Genomic DNA, 21,967 nt, shown 5'->3' with positions numbered 1-21,967 from the left:
ATAAAATTAAGCAACAAATTGAGTAGTAGCAAATGTGAATAATTCATGGTAAAGAAAAGCAATTGGGAGCTGAATTCTGGAGAGAAGTCTTCATGGAATAGTTTGTGTTTGAAGGCTAGTATAAAAACTGCATGCATTTAAAAAAATTCAATTTAGCTAAATGTGCTTGCAAATGCTCAGAGTTTTAAAAGAATCTGGCCTATTTAAAAATAAAATCAAGATTTGGGTACACTTGAATGCTGACTCATTTAAGCTCACAAAACACTGTATTAAAAGCATTTTGCTGATGAAGAAAAAAAGAGAGAGAGAGAGAGAAGTTAACTAAGTTGCCCAATGCCCACAGCCAGTAAGTGCCTGAATCAAGATTCAAGCTTAAGTATTTCTGCAAAGCCTATGACTTAACTTAAATGCCAGGATGCCTCTCAAGAAATACTGGGATCTCAAGAAGCATGGGTGAACAGAGAGAAAGAGAAAGGTGAAGCAAGCAGGGTACTACTCAGAGAACACAGAGATACTTAATGTTTTTTACGTATCCAGGAGTCACAGTGAGGCTCATTTCAAATCCCATCCACTCATTAGACGGAGAATATCAAGGTAATCCCTACTTTGGTCAGCATCACTTCAAGAGCTTGTCAAGAGTAACTCTTCCAGTAAGAGGCAGCAAGGATCACAAATGAGCAGGATGATGTCGAGAAGTTATTAATATCTGTCAATCATTTTGTAAAGGGTGCCAACCTTAACCAAAGCTTTGCCTTTTGATACGCTGTCTCAAAATATCATCCATAATTAATGATATTAGACACAAAGCATATTTACTAATAAATGATGAATAGGTTCTGGAGGATAAATTTTGCAAACGCAAGTCAAAAGCTAATAGTACATATCACAGAAAGGCAGATCTGAAAGACAGAAGAAATACAGATGTGGAAGATTTTTGCAGTAGCTGCCCAAATTTGTTCACATACCTCTGCACCTATACTCTTGGACAGTCCTTCCCTACACTGGTTCTGAACTTGGTCATGGTACTTGCCTTGGCAGAGTGTAAGCTTGTGTTGTGCTTGGAACTCTGAAAACCACTGTAATAAGAAATGAGTGCTAGCAGGCTGGAGGATGAGAGAATGAGATGCACCTAACTGACAACCTACCAAGTACCAAATATGCCCCCAAATCCTAGATCATCCACCCAACCACCTGCTACAATCCAGAAGAAAGCCCAGCAGAAATTAACCAAGCAAACTCCCAGAATTATGAGCTAAATAAAATAGCTGTTTAAGCCACCAAGTTTACACAGCAAAAGCTAACTGATATGCTAGAATACCATTTTGAGCAATGAGAAAAACAAGCAAAAGGTATTATATAATTGTTTCCCAGCTAGAGACCTGGTAAACCAGAAGGATCATTCTGCAAAGACTATGTCATATGTCCAGGCAGAAAGAGTTTGGGCATCCTGAAAGAATCCCATGCCTCGGAGTGGTGAGAGAGCAGCAGAATATTCTTGTGCAACTGAGAGTAAAATAGAAAAACACCATAGGTCTTTGGGAAGCAACAGCACACTTTCCCAGTGTGAGGCAGAATCACTTGGTGTGTCCCCAAATTGAGCTTGGTCGAAGCAAAGATTGTAAACAGGAAGAGGCCCTGTCAATGGGATCAAGAAATAACACAGAAGCCGTGGAGTGGACCACCAGCTGAAGACATTGGTGGGGGACATCATGCTTCCCAATGGGTGCCAATGTGGAGAGAGATGCACCAAGGGCTAAATTCTTCCTCTCACTCTCCTGTCCCTATCCAACATTTGATGTACATCAATTTTCCTCTCTATAAAATCAAAGTACCACTGTATGCTATCAGCTAGGCTCTAACTCTAAGACTAATGCAATTTATTCCGTGCTTTGTATTTTCATACATGTTCTATGTTCTCAGCAATAGAATTGAAAAGTATTAATAAAATTATCAACTCCTTGCACTACAACGACATAAGCAAAGTTTATAACGATTAAATCATCATCAACAACAACAAATCACACAAACAGAAACCTGCATCCAGCATTAAGATTTAGGGAAGGGTGCCAAAACACATGTCCCCAAAGTCTAACACTATACTATATATTGGATCAGATTGCAAAACTTTCCTAAGAAAGCACCACAGTACTAAGTAGAGAAGACTTTGGAAGATGACTAACGAACCCCCAAGTCTGCAGTGGGAAGGTCAGAACATAGAAGAGAAGGAAGCCCACCACTTTGGATGCTGTTCACTGGAGTCACTGAACAGCAGCTTCTCTCCACCACGTGGAGAGCACACAATAAGGAGGTCTGGCATGACCCCAGGGTGCAGGAAGCTGGAAACTGACAAAGCAGGATACAGGGTGAAAGTGTGGCCCATGAAAAGGGTCCATCACAGTCAGAGACAGCATGGCACCATGAAGAGGTCTTGAGGCTGGGATCGCTCCCAGCTCCACTCCTTCTCACTATCCCCAGTCTAACTAAAAACTACAACTAACCTACTAATGCAAACTAGTATCACCAGCACTGCAGCTCCTGCTGCAAATAAGGGAAACTATGGCATTGAGTTATCTAAGACAATCCATTCACCCTGACAATAATCAAACATCAGTCCTATTAGGAATTCTTTATGTTTGAGGAGAATAAATGGGAAAACAATTCATAAAACAAACCCACAAACATTTCTAAGACATAAAACGGCATGAAGCAAACTTAAAGACGGTCTCTTCTATGTGCAGTCAAAACAATAAAAGTGAATGATACTGATGTAATGAAAGAAGAGATGAAAGATGACTCACAAGACAATGGGCTGTGACTAGAGGAGGCATGCCAAAGGGCAGGTGGAAATACAGAACTGGACAGAATGAAGAAAACTCAAAATGCAATAGATTTATTCTCCATTAACAGCAATAAAGAGCTGAATCACCAGTGGAGGAAATAAAAATGAATGCTATAATGTGCAAAGTTAACAAGTTTACCTAGAGGGAGAAGGAAGGGAAAGAGCTAAGAAAAGAGCGAAAAGAGAAGAAAGTGATAAATGATAATTGGGTGTAAGGTGGAATAAAACATACTAGTAAATGTTATTTCAAAAGAATAAACCAGAATAAACAAACAGGAAAGTGATTAGACATAATAACAAAAACGAATACGAAACCAACTATAATTGTTAATTTTTTTGAGCCATTATTATGTAATAAGTGTAGTAATAAATGCTTGATTACTATTTTTTAATAGTAGCTGCTTTATACACATTAATTCTTTAATTTTCAGGAAAACACTAAGTAGTGGGCATCATTATTATATCCATGTTAGACATGAAGAAATGAAATCAAAATAATATAACAGGAAATTTTTTTTCAACTTAAGTAAACCTGAATCAACAGACTTAAATGATTTAGCAGATCACATACCAACCAACAAACAAACCCCTAACAATTGTGTATTTATGTTTTGAATTTCAAAGATCGGGAAGACATCACAGAGATCTAGGCAGGGGAAAACACACACATATGCATATAGATATGTACATATATATGAAAAATTATATATATAAATTGTACATATATATGAAAAACTAGTTTTCAGATTTTGCCATAGTGAATGCATGAAAGCAATGAATTAATATCCTCAGTGTTTTAAAGAAAAAGGTTTATCTCACTTACATTACATCTAGCTAAACTGTCAACATACACATGGGCAACAAAAGCTAATGTCAGATACACAGGGGCTCAGGAATTGAACAAATACATATAACCCCGAGAAACTGCTGGAAGAAGTATTCCAGCTTTACAATAAATTAGTTAAAAATATTAACAAAAGTAAAATTTAGTAAAGTAGTGCTATAGAAAATGAGCATACATATATCAACAATATCTATATGTAAATGACCAGTTAGTAGATATAAGTGAAGAGAAAAACCTACATATAATAGTAACACAAAATAAAATAGCTAGGAACATGCTTAATATGAAACATGCAAAACCTATATGAGGAAACTTTAAAACACTCCTGAAAGAACCCACAAAGCAAACCTGAATAAATGAAAAGACACAGCATATTCTTGGATAGAAGACTGAAGTCTGTAACTTGTCTGGGAAGACAGAAGGAACAGGTTTGAGAGGGGATAAATCAGGGTTCTACTTTGGTGATACTGAGACTGGCCCCCTGAGAGAGGTCACATATGCAACAGGTCGACTAGTACGGAACACCATGGAGAGGTCAGCATGAAAGCTATGAATTTGCGAGTCCTCCACATATGCCACTGAGCAACAGTGTGTATTTGGAGAAAAGAAAGGTACTCAGGACAGAAACGTGGACATTCCAACATTTACAGATTAGCTAGGAGTGGAGACCTGTCACAGAAGACTCTGTGGGTAGTGACAAGAACAAAAGCCATGAGTGGGACACCCTAGAAGCCAAAGACAATCAAATCAATCGGGGAGGGAATTTCTTCCTGTATTCCCAGTGCCTAGCTCATAGTAAGAATTCAGAAAAGTTGTTAAATGGATAAAAATATGGATAAATCAATGAAGAAATAAGCTTCTTCTAGAAAAAATACTGTGAAAATGGACGCAAGGGGTAGATGAAAACAAAACCTTTAGATGAATCCTGCATGTGTACTATATGGATATGTGTATATGCAAATATAACAAAAATAATCCTAACTTCTAATTGAAGGCCTAAATACAGCTTTATCTTAAAAGAATAATACAACATGGCCACTTATCTAATAGTACCAAAATCTCTAGTAAAATATCCAGCCAAATGTGCACTGAATTACTACAATAGAAATGGAAAAGTATTAAGTATTCATTAACAAAATATTGAACACTAGGTGTACAAATAATGTGGACTCATTGGTCTTGCAAAGATCCTGAAGACCATGCAACTCTCTCCCCCTGTCCCTAGATGGGCCATCAGAACCTGCTCCTTTCCCCCAGCATTGCTGTCTTCTTCCAACTTGTCACAAAATCCTCTTTCAACAAATGACTGACATCTGGAACTTCCAGCAATCCCTAGAGGTCTTCAAACAACCTCCTGGCAACCAGCTAGAAGCCTGGCATGAAGTTTATTTTATTATTTTTTATTTTAAAATTTCCAGAAAATGTATAGGGTTAAAATTAAACCTGTTACTATAATAACTATTTAGTCTCTCTTTATGAGCAGTTCCAAAATGCTATGACTGATTTCATACATGCAGCCATCAGAGTTACTTTCATGATGTCAGTTATGTTCTTGACCATATTTATTCAAAACCATGCTGCCAGACTGATGCATTTCTGTGTGCAAATCTGTTATATCTTTAGAATAGTCACCAGTGCTTCCCACTCTTCATAAAATCTAGCCTTTTACTCTGCAGAGGTTGAACTAGTTCATTCAAACCAACAGTCAACCTACCAACCAACAACTTGTTTTTCAGCCAGTCATAAATATGACTAAAGAACATGTATGTTCTTTTCTGGATATGATCAATTTTATCTTTCTATATACCTTCTAACAAAGCTTTACAACTTCCTTAAACTGTTGAGCAAGCAAATCAAATCAGTTTTTCATACATGTTATAGCTAAAATGATATCTCATGTATAAATTATAAACAATGACTGTTTCTTACTAGCTTCTCATGTACCTTTTCCTTGCTCCCCAGACTATTACTAAAGTACACTTTCGGTCTTCACTCACAAGAAATACTCTTGAATCCACTTCACCCTTTGAGCAACAGTATTTTTTGTAAAACAGTAGTTTCCTGGTTGTCAATGACTGTGCAAATCTGTTGTTTTTTTTTTAAATTTTATTTTATATTTTTTAGCACTGGGAGCTTTTGTGTGAGTGAACCTGAGCTGAGACTAAAATGTGAACTTGGTAAGACTGTGACTCCTTGTCCCGGGAATCACCTCCTCTTTTCACTTAGTAACAATATGATGCTGGAGTAGGTGCTTCATCTTTACTTGTTTTAATCCTTTTTAACTTGCTAGGATAGGTATTCTAAAAGCTCATGTACCAGTTGAGCAGGTGCTGTGGCACAGGCATTTATGTATTGAATTACATCTACATTTTCTGATGACATGGTTTTATAAAGTTAGCTCGAAATGAGGAAAAATAAAAACTCTGCCTTTCAATGTTATCTCTAAACCATTCTAAGGTGGTAACCACCAGAAGCAAGAACAAAAGCCATGCTGAATTCTTTTCTAATTGAAGTGATGGTTTGTTGTGTGGTTGGTGTATTGTCATCTTTCCCTATCATGTCATTCTCAGTCACTGTAATACCAAATTTTATAAGCTTTTTGTTTGTTTTCTTAGCATCTTCTCTAAACAAAACACATCTTATTTTCACTTCAGGGATGTACATTGTTTGCTGTATGTGAAAGCTCTTACATGACATTTTTAAAAAGTCATTAAATGCCTTCCATATGTAGGAATTTGTTCTAGGCAATGTTCAATGTGGGCTGGTGGAAACTGTTCCCAAACTCTGGAAACTAGCTTAGTGCTGCAGAGCAGACATATTGTCTACCACAGTGAATGGCTCCATGACTTAAATAAGAGCATTAAAAAACATCATGTAGGCATGATCAAAAAAATAAAAATTACAAACAACATTGTTTTCAAACCTCGCGCAAAAATAGAGTTAAGGAAAATTATAAATTAATGAGATTTACCTTTATGTGTTTTATGAAGGGAAATTTCATTACTTTATAATCACTTGCTGTATATTATATCTACAATTATTTATGAACACACATATACTTTACCCATTCTATAGTCATCAATCACCTGAATCAAAGTTCATGAAATGGAACATTAAATATATGAAAAATTGTTAAAACTTACTAAATAAATTTTAGTTAAATTATGTTGACTACCATAAAATTTGTATAAATATGAAAAGCATAGTTTAAATGTAAATAGTTTTAGATTTGCTTGCTTGCCGTATTAGCCCTAAGAAAAACATATTTCTTAAAACCACAAAGAAAATAATTCTATCAATGGGAAAATGATTTATTTACCTGGATCTTCTATAGTTAAGTTCTTTATTAACCACTGAACAATGTCTGACCCTAGAAAAAGAAAAAAGAAAAACACAAATATTTGTGAACATTTGTTTATACATGTTAACTTTAAGAACTCTTAACTTCTGGCACTCACATTAGTAGGAATGTTTGTTTTATGTTTTTGCATATATCTTTTTTTATTAAAGTATAGTTGACACACGATGTTACACTAGCTTCAGGTGTACAACATAGTGACTCAACAAGTCCACATGTCATGGGTAGGCTCACCACAAGTGTAGCTCTCATCTGCCCCCATACAACCCTATTACAATACCAGTGACTATATTTCCAATGCTATACTTTTCTTCCCCATGACTTATTGTGTAACTGGAAGTCTGTATCTTCCACTTCCCGTCACCCATTTTGCCATTCCCCTCTTCCGCTCTCCCCTCTGTCAACCACCAGTTTGTTGTCTGGATGTACTCTCTGAGTCTGTTCCTGCTTTGTTTGTTTTTAAGATTCCACATATTAGTGAAATCATACGGCATTTGTCTTCCTTTGTTTGACTTATGTCATTTAGTGCAATACCCCCATAGAGGTCCATCCATGTTGCAAATATCAAGGTGTGCCCAGGTGAAAACTAGTAAATTATTTAATATGAAATATTTAAACACAAAGGTTTAATATACTTGTAGTGAATAAGATGATTCATTCGTTCATTGACTACATGCTTATTGAGTGGCCACTATGTTTGAAGTACACAGACCTATGTTTGAAGTACTATGCCATGCTAAGAATTAGCATGGCATAACCAATACTTTGTAAGATGGTCCTTTTATCTACTCTCAAGCCAAGCCAAAATTTTTGTTAGCTTTTGAAAACTCCTATGTGTTTCAAGTCTCCATGTCTTTATAGTACTATTCTCTTTGACCAAAATGTCTTACCACTATTTTCAAGACACTCAAGATTTATTTACACAATAGAACTTTCCTTGACCCTCATTTTTGTCCACTGAGTTTACAGCAACCTCCACTGAAAGTGAACTGGTCTCAGGAAACAAACTGAGGGTTGCTGGAGTGGTGGGGGGTGGGAGGGATGGGGTGGCTGGGTGATAAGACACTGGGAAGGGTATGTGCTCTGGTGAGCACTGTGAATTGTGTAAGACTGATGAATCACAGACCTGTACCCCTGAAACAAATAATACATTCTATGTTAATAAAAAAATTTAAAAAAAAGAAAGTGAACTGGTATCTCTGTAGTCTTGTACTGTAGTACAGATCATACAATGTTGCAACTGTTTATTTGAATAAAGCCCTCAAGTAAGTACCTTGAAGTGGGATAACATATTCACCTTTCTACATTTGGAACAAAGCAACGGTTTGATAATGTGTGATGAATAAAAAACATGAGCAAATATAGGTTTTCACTTTATAGAGAATAAAATGAAAGAGGGTCTGCAGAAAATGTAATGTTTGAGCTAGATTTTGATATACGAAAAAGACAAAACTTAGTTACTGAAGGCCTATGTCAAAATTAAAAAGGGGGCAATAGGCAATAAAAACTATTGCATTCTTTCTATATACTACGTGCTGGGAATAACAGGAACTTGACACTAATAAAAGTATTCACAGTGTATTCAGCAGATCTTGAATTCCAGGCAAAAGAATTTTAGATTTTTTTTTCTATATGTCAGGCAGAGAAAGGGAGACATGGTATGTTCTGTTGTGTCTGGTTTTAAACAGAAGAATGACCTTATCAAAACAAGTTTAAGGAATTCGACTGGCAATACATGTGGGAGTGCCTTGGGCCAGTCAGACAGAAAGCAGGGAAGCCAACATTTCTACTGTTCGAGATCCAGGATTGAAAGGAAAAGTACTGAACTAGTTCAGTGTACAAGCGAACTAAAGCAAAATTAGAGGCTTGCTTCAGGACTTTGTGCCTAATAAGGTATGGGGGTGGCCAGTGGGAGAACCGTAAGAGAACTCAAGGTTTCCAGTGCAGGAGCATCGTGGATGAAAAGAATGGTGAAAATATGAGGAGAAATGGGAGATTCAGGAGGAGGACTTGATTTACCTGAAATATTCATTTCTATTTAAATTTAGTTTTCAGCATCATTCATTTCTACATAAAATAGCAAAAAATATGTATGAAAATAGCTTTGTATACATAGTAAACTACAGCAGGGCTGCATGAATGAAATTTTGTGTGACCTGAAATTCCACTTCTACCTCTCTTGGAGACTGACTTCCGTCGCACCTGAGACGTAGCATATGACTGATGTTGACAATGGCTAAATAATTCTTGCTGCTTCATGCAAAATAGTTCAGAACTATCTTCAGAGTAAACTTGGGAGCACCTGGCTGCCTTAGTCAGTAGAGCATGCAACCCTTGATCTTGGGGTTGTGAGCTTGAACCCCACGTTGTGTGTAGGGATTACTTTAAAAAATCTTTTAAAAAAATAAAAAATAAAATATGTATGCATTTTTTAAATGACTTCATGTGTTGAATCACTTGTGTTCTTTTATAACTGTTACTTTTACAACTGCCATTGATTTCCATACAGGTGAGAAGATGGATTCACCTTGATCCTAACGCAGCTCTGGGGGAAGGAAGGAAGGAAGGAAGGAAGGAAGGAAGGAAGGAAGGAAGGAAGGAAGGAAGGAAGGAAGACCACTCACAAGAACACATGTATTTCACAGTGTTATGTTCAGCCTTATAACCTAACTTGTCTTGAGGCACTGTCATCCCTTCAAAAAAGAGAAGGGGGACTCAGTTTTTCAAATATGTTTGTATTCATACTTGACCAAAGTAGAATTCCAGGTACCCAAATCTTATGCACTATTTCCAGGTACCTTGCTCATTTTCCACACTTGAGCATCAACTTGGGGAACATATGTGAGCAGCCACTGGAAATTTTCCATGCTTTTGCAGAGAGCCAAACATTGGTTCCAAGACTATAATTTTCTCTTAGTGTGAAAAATGATTTAGAAATGCTTTTAGGGAAATTTTTTTTTAAAGTTTTCTTCTTTTTTATTTTTCTGAGCAGAAAGAAATACAAAGAAGCTTAATTTGAAACTACATTTAACTCAGGAAACTTTTTTTCCTAGCCTAGATTTGAGTATTTCTATTATGGTCATATTCTCAGTTCAGCTATGAAAGGGATGATTGGGCCACTTGTCAATATCACTTAGGAGATGCTATTATAGTGGTTTTATTATTGCGTGGTCACCCCAATATACTTATGGTTTTAAGTTAGAACATCATGAATTACTTCGCTGTTAAATATATACCCAAATCCACCATATTTACCTATTATGCATGTATGACAGCAAGACCTTAGCTCCCAGAGAGAGAAAAAAAATTTCAGCATCTTGATGGAACCAGAAGACTGAAAGAGAAATGTGCTATCATAGCCACATTGAGAATTACAATTCAAAATTAAAAGGGTGCATTCCAGTCAGGAGGGGTGTAGGAAAGAAAGGTGCATTTCTAGCAGCAACTCAGCCTTTGTTTAATGAATAGATGAACAGGTTTGTGTAAGTGTACATATCCAGAGTACTTTAGACTTTCATCCATCTTTATTCTGAGGGCCTCGCAGTAAAATGGAGAATTTTTTGTTTTCTTTTTTTGGTTTTTGGTGTTTTTTCTTTAAAAAAAAAAAGGCAAAAGAGCTCTTGAATAGCTACAATGTGAAACTTGTTGAGAGATGCAATAATATCTTAAACCCCAAGAAATAAAAGAAACACCTGTATGACTATAGCTACTGGGAACTTGAGCCCCGAGCAGTTACAAAATTAGGTGTTCCCTCTCCTTAGCAGGAGAAGTAGAGGTTTTATTACTGTGCAATCCCAGTAATCTATGATTTGAAAAACGAGAACAAGCAAAACAAGCAAGACAGTTCCTCATACACTGCTCATAGCAGCCCACGTGCTGTATTGTTTCTTATTTCGATGACTTTGCTGATGCCATTCCATGCCCATCTCTTTTTCCTTCAGCCAATTTCAACTCAGTCCATAAAATTCAGGTCATACATAATGACTCCAGGAAGCCGCCTCTACCCACCCGACCTGCCAGAGGGTGTTATTCATCTTCGGATCCCAAACACCCAGACCAGTGCCTGATGTGTAGAAGCTAATCAGTAAATGTTAAAAGAATGAATGAATTCACAGCAAGCTTCCCTCTCCAGATCTTTCTCTAAGACAATTTACAAAAGGATGGTATCTACCATACAAAGAATATCTGGCTGGCATATAATTTTCAGCTACCATAATCATCTTTGGCAGTGATAATTTTCCCATGTCAGGGCTATCACTTTACCACTTCACCCATAATTAAAGCAAAGCAATGAAAGATGTTTAGACATCGGTATTATTTCCTCACCCCTGCCATGGACCTGAGTGGAAGAGGCTTCCCCAACTCCACTGTGCTGCAGAGAGACGGGCCTGAACCAAGCCCTGTCCTGTGCCTGCATTACTTCCATTGCAACCCCGTTCCTTCTACCGATTAGGACACGCCCTCAGCTACAAGGGTCAGCTACAGTCATCCCTACCCTAAACCTGGATGGGTGGCATGCAAAAAGGAAAATACGGTGAAACTTTTGTGCATATGATATATGAGGACTTTGTAAGCAACCAAAATGTTACACTTTTGATTTGTATCTGCTACAAAAAAAAAAAAAATCTCTTTTAAGTTCTGCTAAAGCCATTAACAAAAACTTTAATTCTTAATCAGTGGAAGAGGCTCAAATATTCCTGAGGCAAAGACACTGACCTTTTTAATATTTCTCTCTCAGGAAAATAAATAGGCTTTTTGCTTGGGGTAGAGCTCCTGGGTTGTTTTTTAAGCAGATATTTAATTAAGATCATGACAATTTATCTGGATTTTTAAACTTTGTTGTGTAAGTTCCATAAACTATAAAAAGATTTCTTCAGACACAAAACAAGGATTTGGGCCTCTTCAAAGCCTAAGAAGCTTTAAAGAAAGGCAGCAGAAACAGCAAAGCAGCAGAGATGACAATAATCAGAGGACACGAGAATATCGAGATGACCCTAAGGACAGTTTCCCACCCTCTCCCACAACTCAGGATGATTACTGATCAAGCAGAGCACTTTTTTTTTTTTTTTTCCCAAATCGTGTTCTGAGCAACACCACTTGTGTATGAGATGGTATAAGTCCATGTGGGAAATGCTGTGGAATTAGGCAAAGGAAGGGAAAAGTGGTTCCTTGATGTGGCCTTCATTGTGATAAAGAACATTGTGAAAAATCAAGAGAAGGATGAGTTTGCAACGTTTCCTCAGAAGGGAGACAGAGGATCCCTTTAAAGAACATTTTTTAAGTTTTATTATATTTTTCTGGTTTTACAATTCTTTAGACTCACAAAAAATGAAATAAGTAATAAAAGTGTTAAATGTGAAAATATAACCATGAATTTTCAGTTAGCTAATACACTGGAACTTCCCAACAATAAATGAAACAATTGAGTGATTGATTAATCAATTAATCAATTCTATATGCTAGCTGCTAGGCATAAAGAAGAGATTTGAGACCATCCTTGTTCTGAAAACATAATCCCTTTAAAACTAGACATAGGCCATGTCTAGGTGTCTAATTGTGTCTATGAGGGACATATGAGATGAAGAAGACATGTACTGATTGATAAATAAAAATTTCCTTTCGTGCAGTTACAGCTGCAATAGGAAGAGTAAACTAACATTTACTGAGTTTTTCTTGCAGAATAGGGTATTTCACATAACTTTCCATTAAAAACCTCTCCTTCAGCTTTTAATAGTAAATTTTCAGAAATACAACAAATGAAAATGTCCAGAACCAAAAATAGGAAGGAACCATCCAAAATGCATATTTAAATATGCCTCTCTCCTAATGAAAAGTTTGCAATGGCCTTCTCATTGGTGCTTGGATAGAGTCTGAAGACTTGCACGGCATACAAGGTCCTTCATGGCTTACCTCCTTTCTACCTCTCAGCCTCAGACCCCACCCTTCCCTCTCCTGGATTTTACTATGTAAAAAACATCAATTTGAACTTCTTTAACCATACATAGCATGATGCTTACAGACTCTGTACATTCTGGTTGGAATAACTTCCTCCATTTAAGACACAGCCTGAGTGTCCCTTTCTCCTGGAAGCTGTCTTGGTTATTATCTTCCTCACCTCCTGTTGCACCTGTTCCACCCCTGGGATCTCATGGCACCATATCCATTCTTCCATTACAACTTACCATGTTGAACAGATAGTATCTATACACATATCACTAGAGTATAAAATCCTCAAGGACTTGAGCACAGTACCTGGTAGAGTCTCAAGAGCTACAAGTCAGGATTTGAATTGAATTTCTCAAAGACCAAACTCAGAATACAGTGTTCCTTAACATTTTGGAATCTTCCTTCCTGTATTTTGAGCTACTTATTGGAATTCTTGAGCTGTCATTGCTATCCAAACAAGCTTTATAGTTTCAATACTATAAAACTAAGCATCATTTGATGTCTTTGGATTAAGAATGTCTTGTAAAATAATCAGACTTCTAATAAATAATTGTTAAATAAAATTAAAAATGTAAATTTTGAACAGTACCTTTTAAATTAGAAAGTCTCCATTTTGAAAAATAAGAGTAATACTATATAAATAAATAGATGTGTCCTGTTGTAGATGATATTTATATTTAAACATTTCTACTTTGCCACATTTGGTCAATGAAGTTAATATATTCAGAGGTGAAAAGTAATTACATGTGGCCTACAACTACATTTTGGCAATTTCATATTTTAATTAAACCTTTTAAAAACAGACTTCATTTTCTAGAGAAGTTTTAGGTTCACATGATATTGAGCAGAAAGTGCAGAAATTTCCCATATACCTCCTGCCCTCACATATGCATAGCCCTTCACGGTATCAACATCCCAGTCCTACATCTGTTACAATTGATGAACTTACATTGACACATCATTATCACCCAGAGTCCCTAGTTTATATTATGGTTCACTCTCAGTGTTCTACATTCTGTGGGTTTGGACAAATTTATAACGGCATGTATCCACCATATTGTATCATGCAGAGTAGTTTCACTGCCCTGAAAATCCTCTATGCTCCACCTATTCATCTCATTGTCTCCTCTAACCTCTGTCAACTACTGTTCTCTTTATTGTCTCCATAGTTTTGCCCTTTTCAGAATGTCATATAGTTGGAATCATGCAGTATATAGCCTTTTCAGATTGACTTCTACACTTAGTAATATGCATTTAAATTTCTTCCATGTGTTTTCACGGCTTGATAGCTCATTTCTTTCTTAGCACTGAATATTATTACATTGCTTGAGGGTGCCAAGAAACACAATGGGGAAAGGATAGACTCTTCAATGCTTGGGAAACTAGATAGTCACATGCAAAAGAATGAAGTTAGATCCCTATATTATACCATACATGAATATCAACTCAAAATGGATTAAAGATTTGAATATATGACCTGAAACCATAAAAATCCTTGAAGAAAACATAGGGAAAAACTTCCTTGATATTGGCCTTGGCAATAAATTTCTGTGTGTGATACCAAAAGCTTAGGTAACAAAAGCAAAAGTAAGTAAGTGGAAATATATCAAACTAAAAAGCATCTGAACAACAGAGCTAAGAATGAACAGAATGAACACAAAATATATTTCCTGGGAGAAAACATCTACAAACTATATATCTCACAAGGGGTCAATATCCAAAATATATAAGACTCATACATCTCAACAGAAAAAAAAAAGAACTTAACTAAAATAGGCGCAAAGGACCAGAATAGACAATTTTCTAAAGAAGACATACAAATGGTCAGCAAGTATATGGAAAGGTTCTTGCAGAGAGTGGGGCTTTCTGCTCAGTAGGGAGTCTGCTTCTCCCTCTCCTTCTGTGCACTCTCTCTCTCAAATAAAATCTTTAAAAAATAAGAAGAAAAGAAAAGGCTCTCAATCATCAGAGAAATGCAAATCAAAACCACAATGAGATTATCACCTCACAACTGTTAGGATGGCTATTATAAAATGAACAAATAAAATATAACAAGTCTTTTCAAGGATGTGGAGAAAAGGGAACCCTTGTACACTGTTAGTGGGAATGTAAGTTGGTACAGACAATAGGGAAAACAGCATGGAGATTCCTCAAAAAATTAAAAATAAAACTACCATATGATCCAGCAATCCCTTTTCTGGGTATATACCCAACGGAAATAAAATCAGTACTGCAAAGAGGTATTTTCACTCCCGTGTTTATTGCAGCATCATTCACAATAGCCAAACCATGGAAACAACCTAAGTGTATACTAATAGATAATAAAGAAAAGGTATGATAGTATTCAGCCTTAAAAAAAAAAAGAAGGAAATCCTGCCATTTGTAAGGACACAGGTGAAAATGGAGAACATTATGATAAGCGAAATAAGCCAGACACAAAAAAGACAAATAGTGCATGGCCTCACTTACATGTGGAATCTAAAAAAGTTGAAGTCATAAAAGCAGAGAATAGAATGGTAGCTGCTAGGTACTAGAGGGTGGGAGGTGTGAGAATGGAAACATATTGGCCAAAGGGCACCAAGTTTCAGTTATACACTATGAATAAACTCTGGAGAGCTAGTGTATAGCATGGTTACTATAGCTAATAGTACTGTATCGTATACTTGAAATTTATTACAAGAGTATATCTTAAGTGTTATCACAACATATAATGATAACCACGTGAAGCGACAGATATGCTAATTAGCTTGATTGTAATAATCATTTAACAATGTATATACATATCACAAGATCACGTTGTACACCTTAAATATATACAATTTTTATTTGTCAAGTATACCTTAACAAAGCTTAAGCAGAAGAATAAATACAAGAACAGGGCAGAGAACTCCCTAACCTTCTTTCTATCATGTGAGGATACAAAAAGTGAGCAGTCTGTAGCCTGGAAGAGGGCTCTTACCAGAACCCAACCATGCTGGCACCCTGATCTCGGACTTCAGTCTCCAGAACTGTGAAAAATAAATTTCTGCTATTATAAGCTATCCAGTTTATGGCGACTAAGCCCGAGCTAACTAATATGAAGGACAAGTTCCAGGTTTTGGCAATTATGAATAAAGCTGCTGTAAACATCTGTGTGCAGGTTTTGTGTGTATGTAAGTTTACAGTTCCTTTGAGTAAATACAATGGAATGTAACTGCGTGATTGTAGGGTAAGTGCATGTTTAATTTTATAAGAAATCACCAACCCATCTTCCAAAGTGGCCGTACCATTTTGCATTCCCACCAGCAATGAATGAGACTTCCTATTGCTCCTCATCCTTGTCAGCATTTGGTATTATCACTGTTCTGGATTTTGGCCGCTCTAACAGGTATATAGTGGTATCTTGTTTTAATTTACATTTTTTGATGACATATGATGTAGAACATCTTTTCACATGCTTATTTGCCATTTGTATATCTTCCTTGGTGAAGTATCTGTTAAAGTCTTTGGCTCATTTTTTTAATCAGGTTGTTTGTTTTCTTATTGTTGAGTTTTAAGAGTTCTTTGTATATTTTGGATCACAGTCCTTTATCAGATGTGTCTTTTGCTACTATTTCTTCTAGGCTATGGCTTATCTTCTCATTCTCTTGACATTGTCTCTCACAGAAGTCTTTAATTTTAATAATGTCCAACTTATCAATAATATCTTTAATTGATCATGGCTTTGGTGTTGGATCTCAAAAGTCCTTGCCATACCAAAGGTCATCAAGGTTTTCTCCTATGTTATCTTCTAGAATGTTTGTAGTTTTGCATTTTGCTTTTAAGTTCTGTGATCCCTTTTGAGTTTTCTGAAGGGTGTAAGGTCTGTGTCTAGATTTATTATTATTAATTATTATTATTATTATTGCAGGTGGATATCCAGTTGTCGCTGCACTATTTGTTTGTTAAAAGTACTATCTTTGTTTCATTGTATTGCCTTTGCTCTTTTGTCAAGGAACAGTTGACTATATCTACATGGATCTCTATTCTGTTCCATTGATCTGTCTATTCTTTCACCAATACCACACTGCCTTGATTACTATACTTTTATAGCAAGTCTTGAAGTCAGTCCTCCAAATCTGTTCTCCTCTTTCAAAATTATGTCAGCTATTTCGTATCTTTTACCTCTTCATATACGTTTTAGAATCAAGTTGTTTATAACCATGAAATAATTTGCTGGAGTTTTGATTGGGATTCCATTGCATCTATACATCCAATTGGGAAAAACTGATATCCCAGCAGTATTGAATCTTCCTATCCATGAATGTGGATTTTCTCTTCATTTATTTAGTTCTTTCTTGATTTCTTCCATCAGAGTTTTAGTTTTCCTCATACAGATATTCTACACATCTTTTTAGATTTATAACAAAGTTTTTCTTAAACTTTTAAATTTCTAGATAATTATAGATTCATACACAGTTGTAAGAGGTAATACCGAGAGATCTCATGTATCCTTTACACAATTTCCACCAAAAGATAACATTTTGCAAAACTATAGTACAATATCACAACCAGGAAATTGGCACTGATAGAGTGAAGCTATAGAACATCTCCATCACTGTAAGTGTCCCTCATGATCCTCTTTTATAGTCACACTCAACTATTCTTAACTCCTGGCAACCATGAATCTATTCTCCCTTTCTACAACTTTGTCATTTTAAGAGTATTATTAAATGGAGTCATACAGTATGCAATCTTTTGACATTGACTTTGTTTTTCACTTACTCAGCATGTCACTGGAGATTCACCCAAGTTGTTGCACATATCAAAAGTTCATTCCTTTTTATTGCTGAGTATTACACTGTAGTATGGGTGTACCAGTTTGTTTAATCATTCACCTGTAGAAGGGCATATTTGTTAGTTTTGGCTATTATGGATAAAGATGTAGAAGCTATAAACATTTCTGGGGAGATTTTTGTAGGAATATAAGTTTTTTATTTCTCTGGAATAAATCCCTGCAACTGCAGTTGCTGGGTCATATGATTTTTTTTTTTTTTAAGAAATGGCCAAACCATCTTCCATAGTGTCTATTTTCCACAGCCATTCTGACAAGTTATATGGCAACAGTTCACTGTCATTTTAATTTGCATCTTCTTGATGGCTAATGATGCCGGCATGTTTTCATATGCTTATTTGATGTAGGTATATCCTTTTTGGTGAAATGTCTCTTCATGTCTTGGTTTATTTTCTAATTGGATTGTTTGTTTTTTTTTTTAACTGTTGATTTTCAGAGTTCTTTACATATTCTAGATACTAGAATCTTGGAGATGTGGCTTGCAAATACTTCCTTTCATTCTATAGCTTGTCTTTCACCCTTTTATTATCTTTTATTTTTTAATTTTTTTAAACATTTCTTTATTTATTTTAGAGAGGAGGGGAGGGGCAGAGGGAGAGAATTCTGAAGCAGATGCCTTCCTGAGCACAGAGCCTACTACAGGGCTCCATCCCCTGACCCATGAGGTCATGACCTGAGACAAAAGCAAGAGTTGGACACTTGACTGACTGAGCCACCCAGGTGCCCATGTTTTCACTCTTTTAACAAGGTCTTTGGCAGAACAAAGGTATTCAACTTTTATGAAATCCAATTTATCAAGCTTTCTTTTATACGTAATGTTTTTGGTGTCAAATCTAAGAACTCTTTGCCTAGCCCTAGATACCCCAAAATTTCTTACTTAATTTACTAAATGTTTTTTGGTTTCAATTTTATATTTAAGTCCATGATCCATTTTGTGTTAATGTTTGCATAAAGTGTGAGACTTAGGTTGAGGTTTTTTTTTTTTAATTGCCTCTTAATGTCAAATTGCTCCATCACCACTTGTTTAAAAGTAGATCTTTCTTCAATTAAATTGCTTTTCTACCTTTGTCAAAAATCCATTGGGCTTATTGGTATGGGTCTCTTTGTAGGTTCTCTATTCTGTTTCATTGATCTCTGTTTCCCCTCCACCAATACCAAACAGTATTGATTATTATAGTTATAAGTCTGGATTATGTAATATAAATATGTAATAAAGTCCTCTCATTATTCTTCTTTTTCAAAAGTGTTTTATTCTATTTCCTTTGTTTTCCATATAAATTTTAGAATTATCTTGCCTATATCTACAAAATAATCTTTTTGTGATTTTGATAGAAGTTGTTAAATTTTATATCAGTTTGAGGAGAACTGACATCTTCATAAGGTTCTGTCTTCAAGTCTATGAATATAGTATGTCTCTCTATGTATTTACATCTTCTTTGATTTCTTCTATCAGTATTTTACTGTTTCAGAATACAAGTCCTGTACAAATTTTATCAGATTTATACCTAAGCATTTAATTTTTGAGTGCTTGTAAATGGTAGTATATTTTTAATTTCAGCATCTACATGGTCTTTTTTAACATATAGAAATACAATTGACTGGCATATTTATGGTATATCCTGTAAACCTGTTGGATTCAATTTTTGGCGACAGGAGCTTTTTTGTAGATTCCTTGAGATATTCTATGTAGAAAATCATATTATTTGCAAATAGGAAAAGGTTTTTAATTTCTTCTTTTTTAAAAAATTATTTGTTTATTTATTTGACACAGACAGAGAAAGACAGCTAGAGAGGGAACACAAGCAGGGGGAGTGGGAGAGGGAGAAGGAGGCTTCCTGCAGAGCAGGGAGCCCAATGCGGGGCTCGATCCCAGGACCCTGGGATCATGACCTGAGCCGAAGGCAGACGCTTAATGACTGAGCCACCCAGGCGCCCCATAATTTCTTCCTTTTTGATATGTACATCTTTGATTTCATTTTGTCTCATTGTCCTGTCTAGAACTTACAGCATTATTTTGAATAAATCCTTGTCTTATTCCTAATCTTCTGGGTAAAATATGCAGTCTTTACCATTATGTACAATGCAAGCTGTATTTTGTTTTGTAAATAAATGATCTTTATCAAGTTGAGGGAATTCTCGTTCTCTTTTATTCCTACTTTTGGGTCAATTTTTTGTTATGAGTGTTGAAGTTTGTCTAAAAACCATACTGTATTGATTGATATAATTATGTGATTTTTTTTTTAGCCTATTATAATGGTGGAATCCATTGATTAATTTTTGCATATTTAACTTGCCTGCATGACTGAAATAAACCCAGTTGGTCATGGTCTGTAATTATTTTCATATATTGTTAAAATTTTGCTAAGAATTTTTGCAACTATATTTATGAAATATTTGTCTGTAGTGTTCTTTTGTATTTTATTTTCTTTTTCTGGTTTTGGCAACAAGGTATTACTATCTTCATAAAATTAATGGGCAGGGTTTCCACCTCTTCTGTCTTCTGGAAGAGATTATATAAATCAACATTAATTCTTTTCAAAAATATTTGGTAGAATTCTCCAGTGAAGCCATACAGACCTGGAGATTTCTTTTTTAGAAATTTTTAAATTATGAACTAAATTTTCTTAATAGTTTTCAGATTATTCAAATTATGTTTCACATTGACTGAGGTATGACAGTTTTTGTTTTTTAAGGAATTGATCCATCCTGTCTAAGTTTTCAAATTATATGTGCAGAGTGCTTTGTAGTATTCTTTTAACCTTTTGATGTCTGCAGGGTTTGTGCTAATTTCCCAGTTCATTCCTGAAAATGGTAATTTATGTCTTCTCTCTTTTTTCTTTGTCAGCCTTACTATAGATTTGTCGATTGTATTAATCTTTAAACAAATGACACAGCTCTTTGTTTCATTGATTTTATCTTTTTTTTCTGTTTCAAATTTCATTGATTGATGCACTTATCCTCATTTCCTTCCTTCTATTTGCTTCAGGTTCATTTTACTCTTCTTTTTCTAGGTTCTTGAGTTGAGAGTACAAATTACTGATCTGAAACATTTCCTCTTTTGTAATGTATATATTTAGGTTATAAATTTCCTTCTCAGCGCTACATTAGCAATGTCCCACCAATCTTAACATGTTGTATTTTCATTTGGTTACTTTTTAAATTTTCCTTGAGACTTCCATGTTGACACATTGATTATGCAGAATATGTTTCCTTTGAAACTATTTATAGATTTTCTTGTTAGCTTTCTATTACTGATTTCTCATTTGATTCTATTATGGTTGGAGAACATACTTTATATAATTTCTATGCTTTTAAGTTTATTCTGCTGTATTATACTGCCCACAATTTGGTGTGTCTCTGTAAATGTTTCATATGAGCCTGACAAGAGTCTGTGTTCTGCTGTCGTTGGTTGGAATATCCTATAAATGCCAATTATATCAAGTTGACCGATGGTGCTGTTCACACTATCCACATTTTTACTGATTTTTTCCTCCTTGATCTATCAATTATTGTTAAAAGAGTGTCAAAGCCTTCAGTTGTAATAGGGGAGTTGTCTAATTTTTCATTAAGTTCTATCCATTTTGTCTTATGTATCTTGATGCCCTCTTGTTAGGTACTTACAGACTTAAGTTTGATTAAACTGTTTATTCAATACCCTTCTTTACTCCTATACTGTTCCTTGTGGTGAAGTCTGTTTTGTGTGAAATTAATAAACCTATTCCAGCTTTCTTTTGCTTAAACACTGCATGATATATCTTTTTCTATCTTCTCATTTTCAATCTGCCTATATTATTACATTTGAATTGAACTTCTTGTAGAAAACATGTAGTTGGGTCATGCTTTTTGTCCACTATGCCAACCTCTTTTAATTGGTGTATTAGACAATTTACATTTAATGTAATTGTTGATAGGCTAAGGCTTAGGTCTGATATTTTATTTTTTGTTTTTTGATAAATAATATATAACACATATGTATAATCTGATAAATATATATATATATTTATATATATGGCATATATATATATATTTATGCCCTATGTATGGCATACTGTTCTCTGTGTTTTCTTTCCTTCCTCTCTCCCTCCCTCCTTCTTTCTGTTTTTCTTCCTTTCTTGTCTTTTCTTTCTTTTCTTCTTTTTCTTTCTTTCTTTCTTTTCTTTCTTTCTT

General features: G+C 35.3%; 1 protein-coding gene across 14 annotated transcripts in view; it reads right to left on the bottom strand.

The window, feature by feature from the left end:
• RGS7 (regulator of G protein signaling 7) overlaps positions 1-21,967 on the bottom strand; it is a 550,220-nt gene that overhangs the window by 166,432 nt on the left and 361,821 nt on the right. For 12 of the 14 annotated variants that reach the window (XM_073899936.1, XM_073899935.1, XM_073899938.1 and 9 more), the window contains one exon: positions 7,003-7,053. The exons of the other annotated variants lie outside the window; for them this stretch is intronic. In XM_073899936.1, coding sequence (XP_073756037.1) covers positions 7,003-7,053 — 51 coding nt within the window. The remainder of the gene's footprint in view (positions 1-7,002; positions 7,054-21,967) is intronic. 14 annotated transcript variants of the gene reach the window in all.

The sequence above is a fragment of the Callorhinus ursinus genome, unplaced genomic scaffold, assembly GCF_003265705.2.
Source record: "Callorhinus ursinus isolate GAN/ISIS: 27379988/994484 unplaced genomic scaffold, GSC_fseal_2.0 scaffold13, whole genome shotgun sequence".
Taxonomy (NCBI): Eukaryota; Metazoa; Chordata; class Mammalia; order Carnivora; family Otariidae; genus Callorhinus; species Callorhinus ursinus.
Note: the sequence above shows the minus strand (reverse complement) of the source record. Positions and strands in the feature narration are given on the sequence as shown.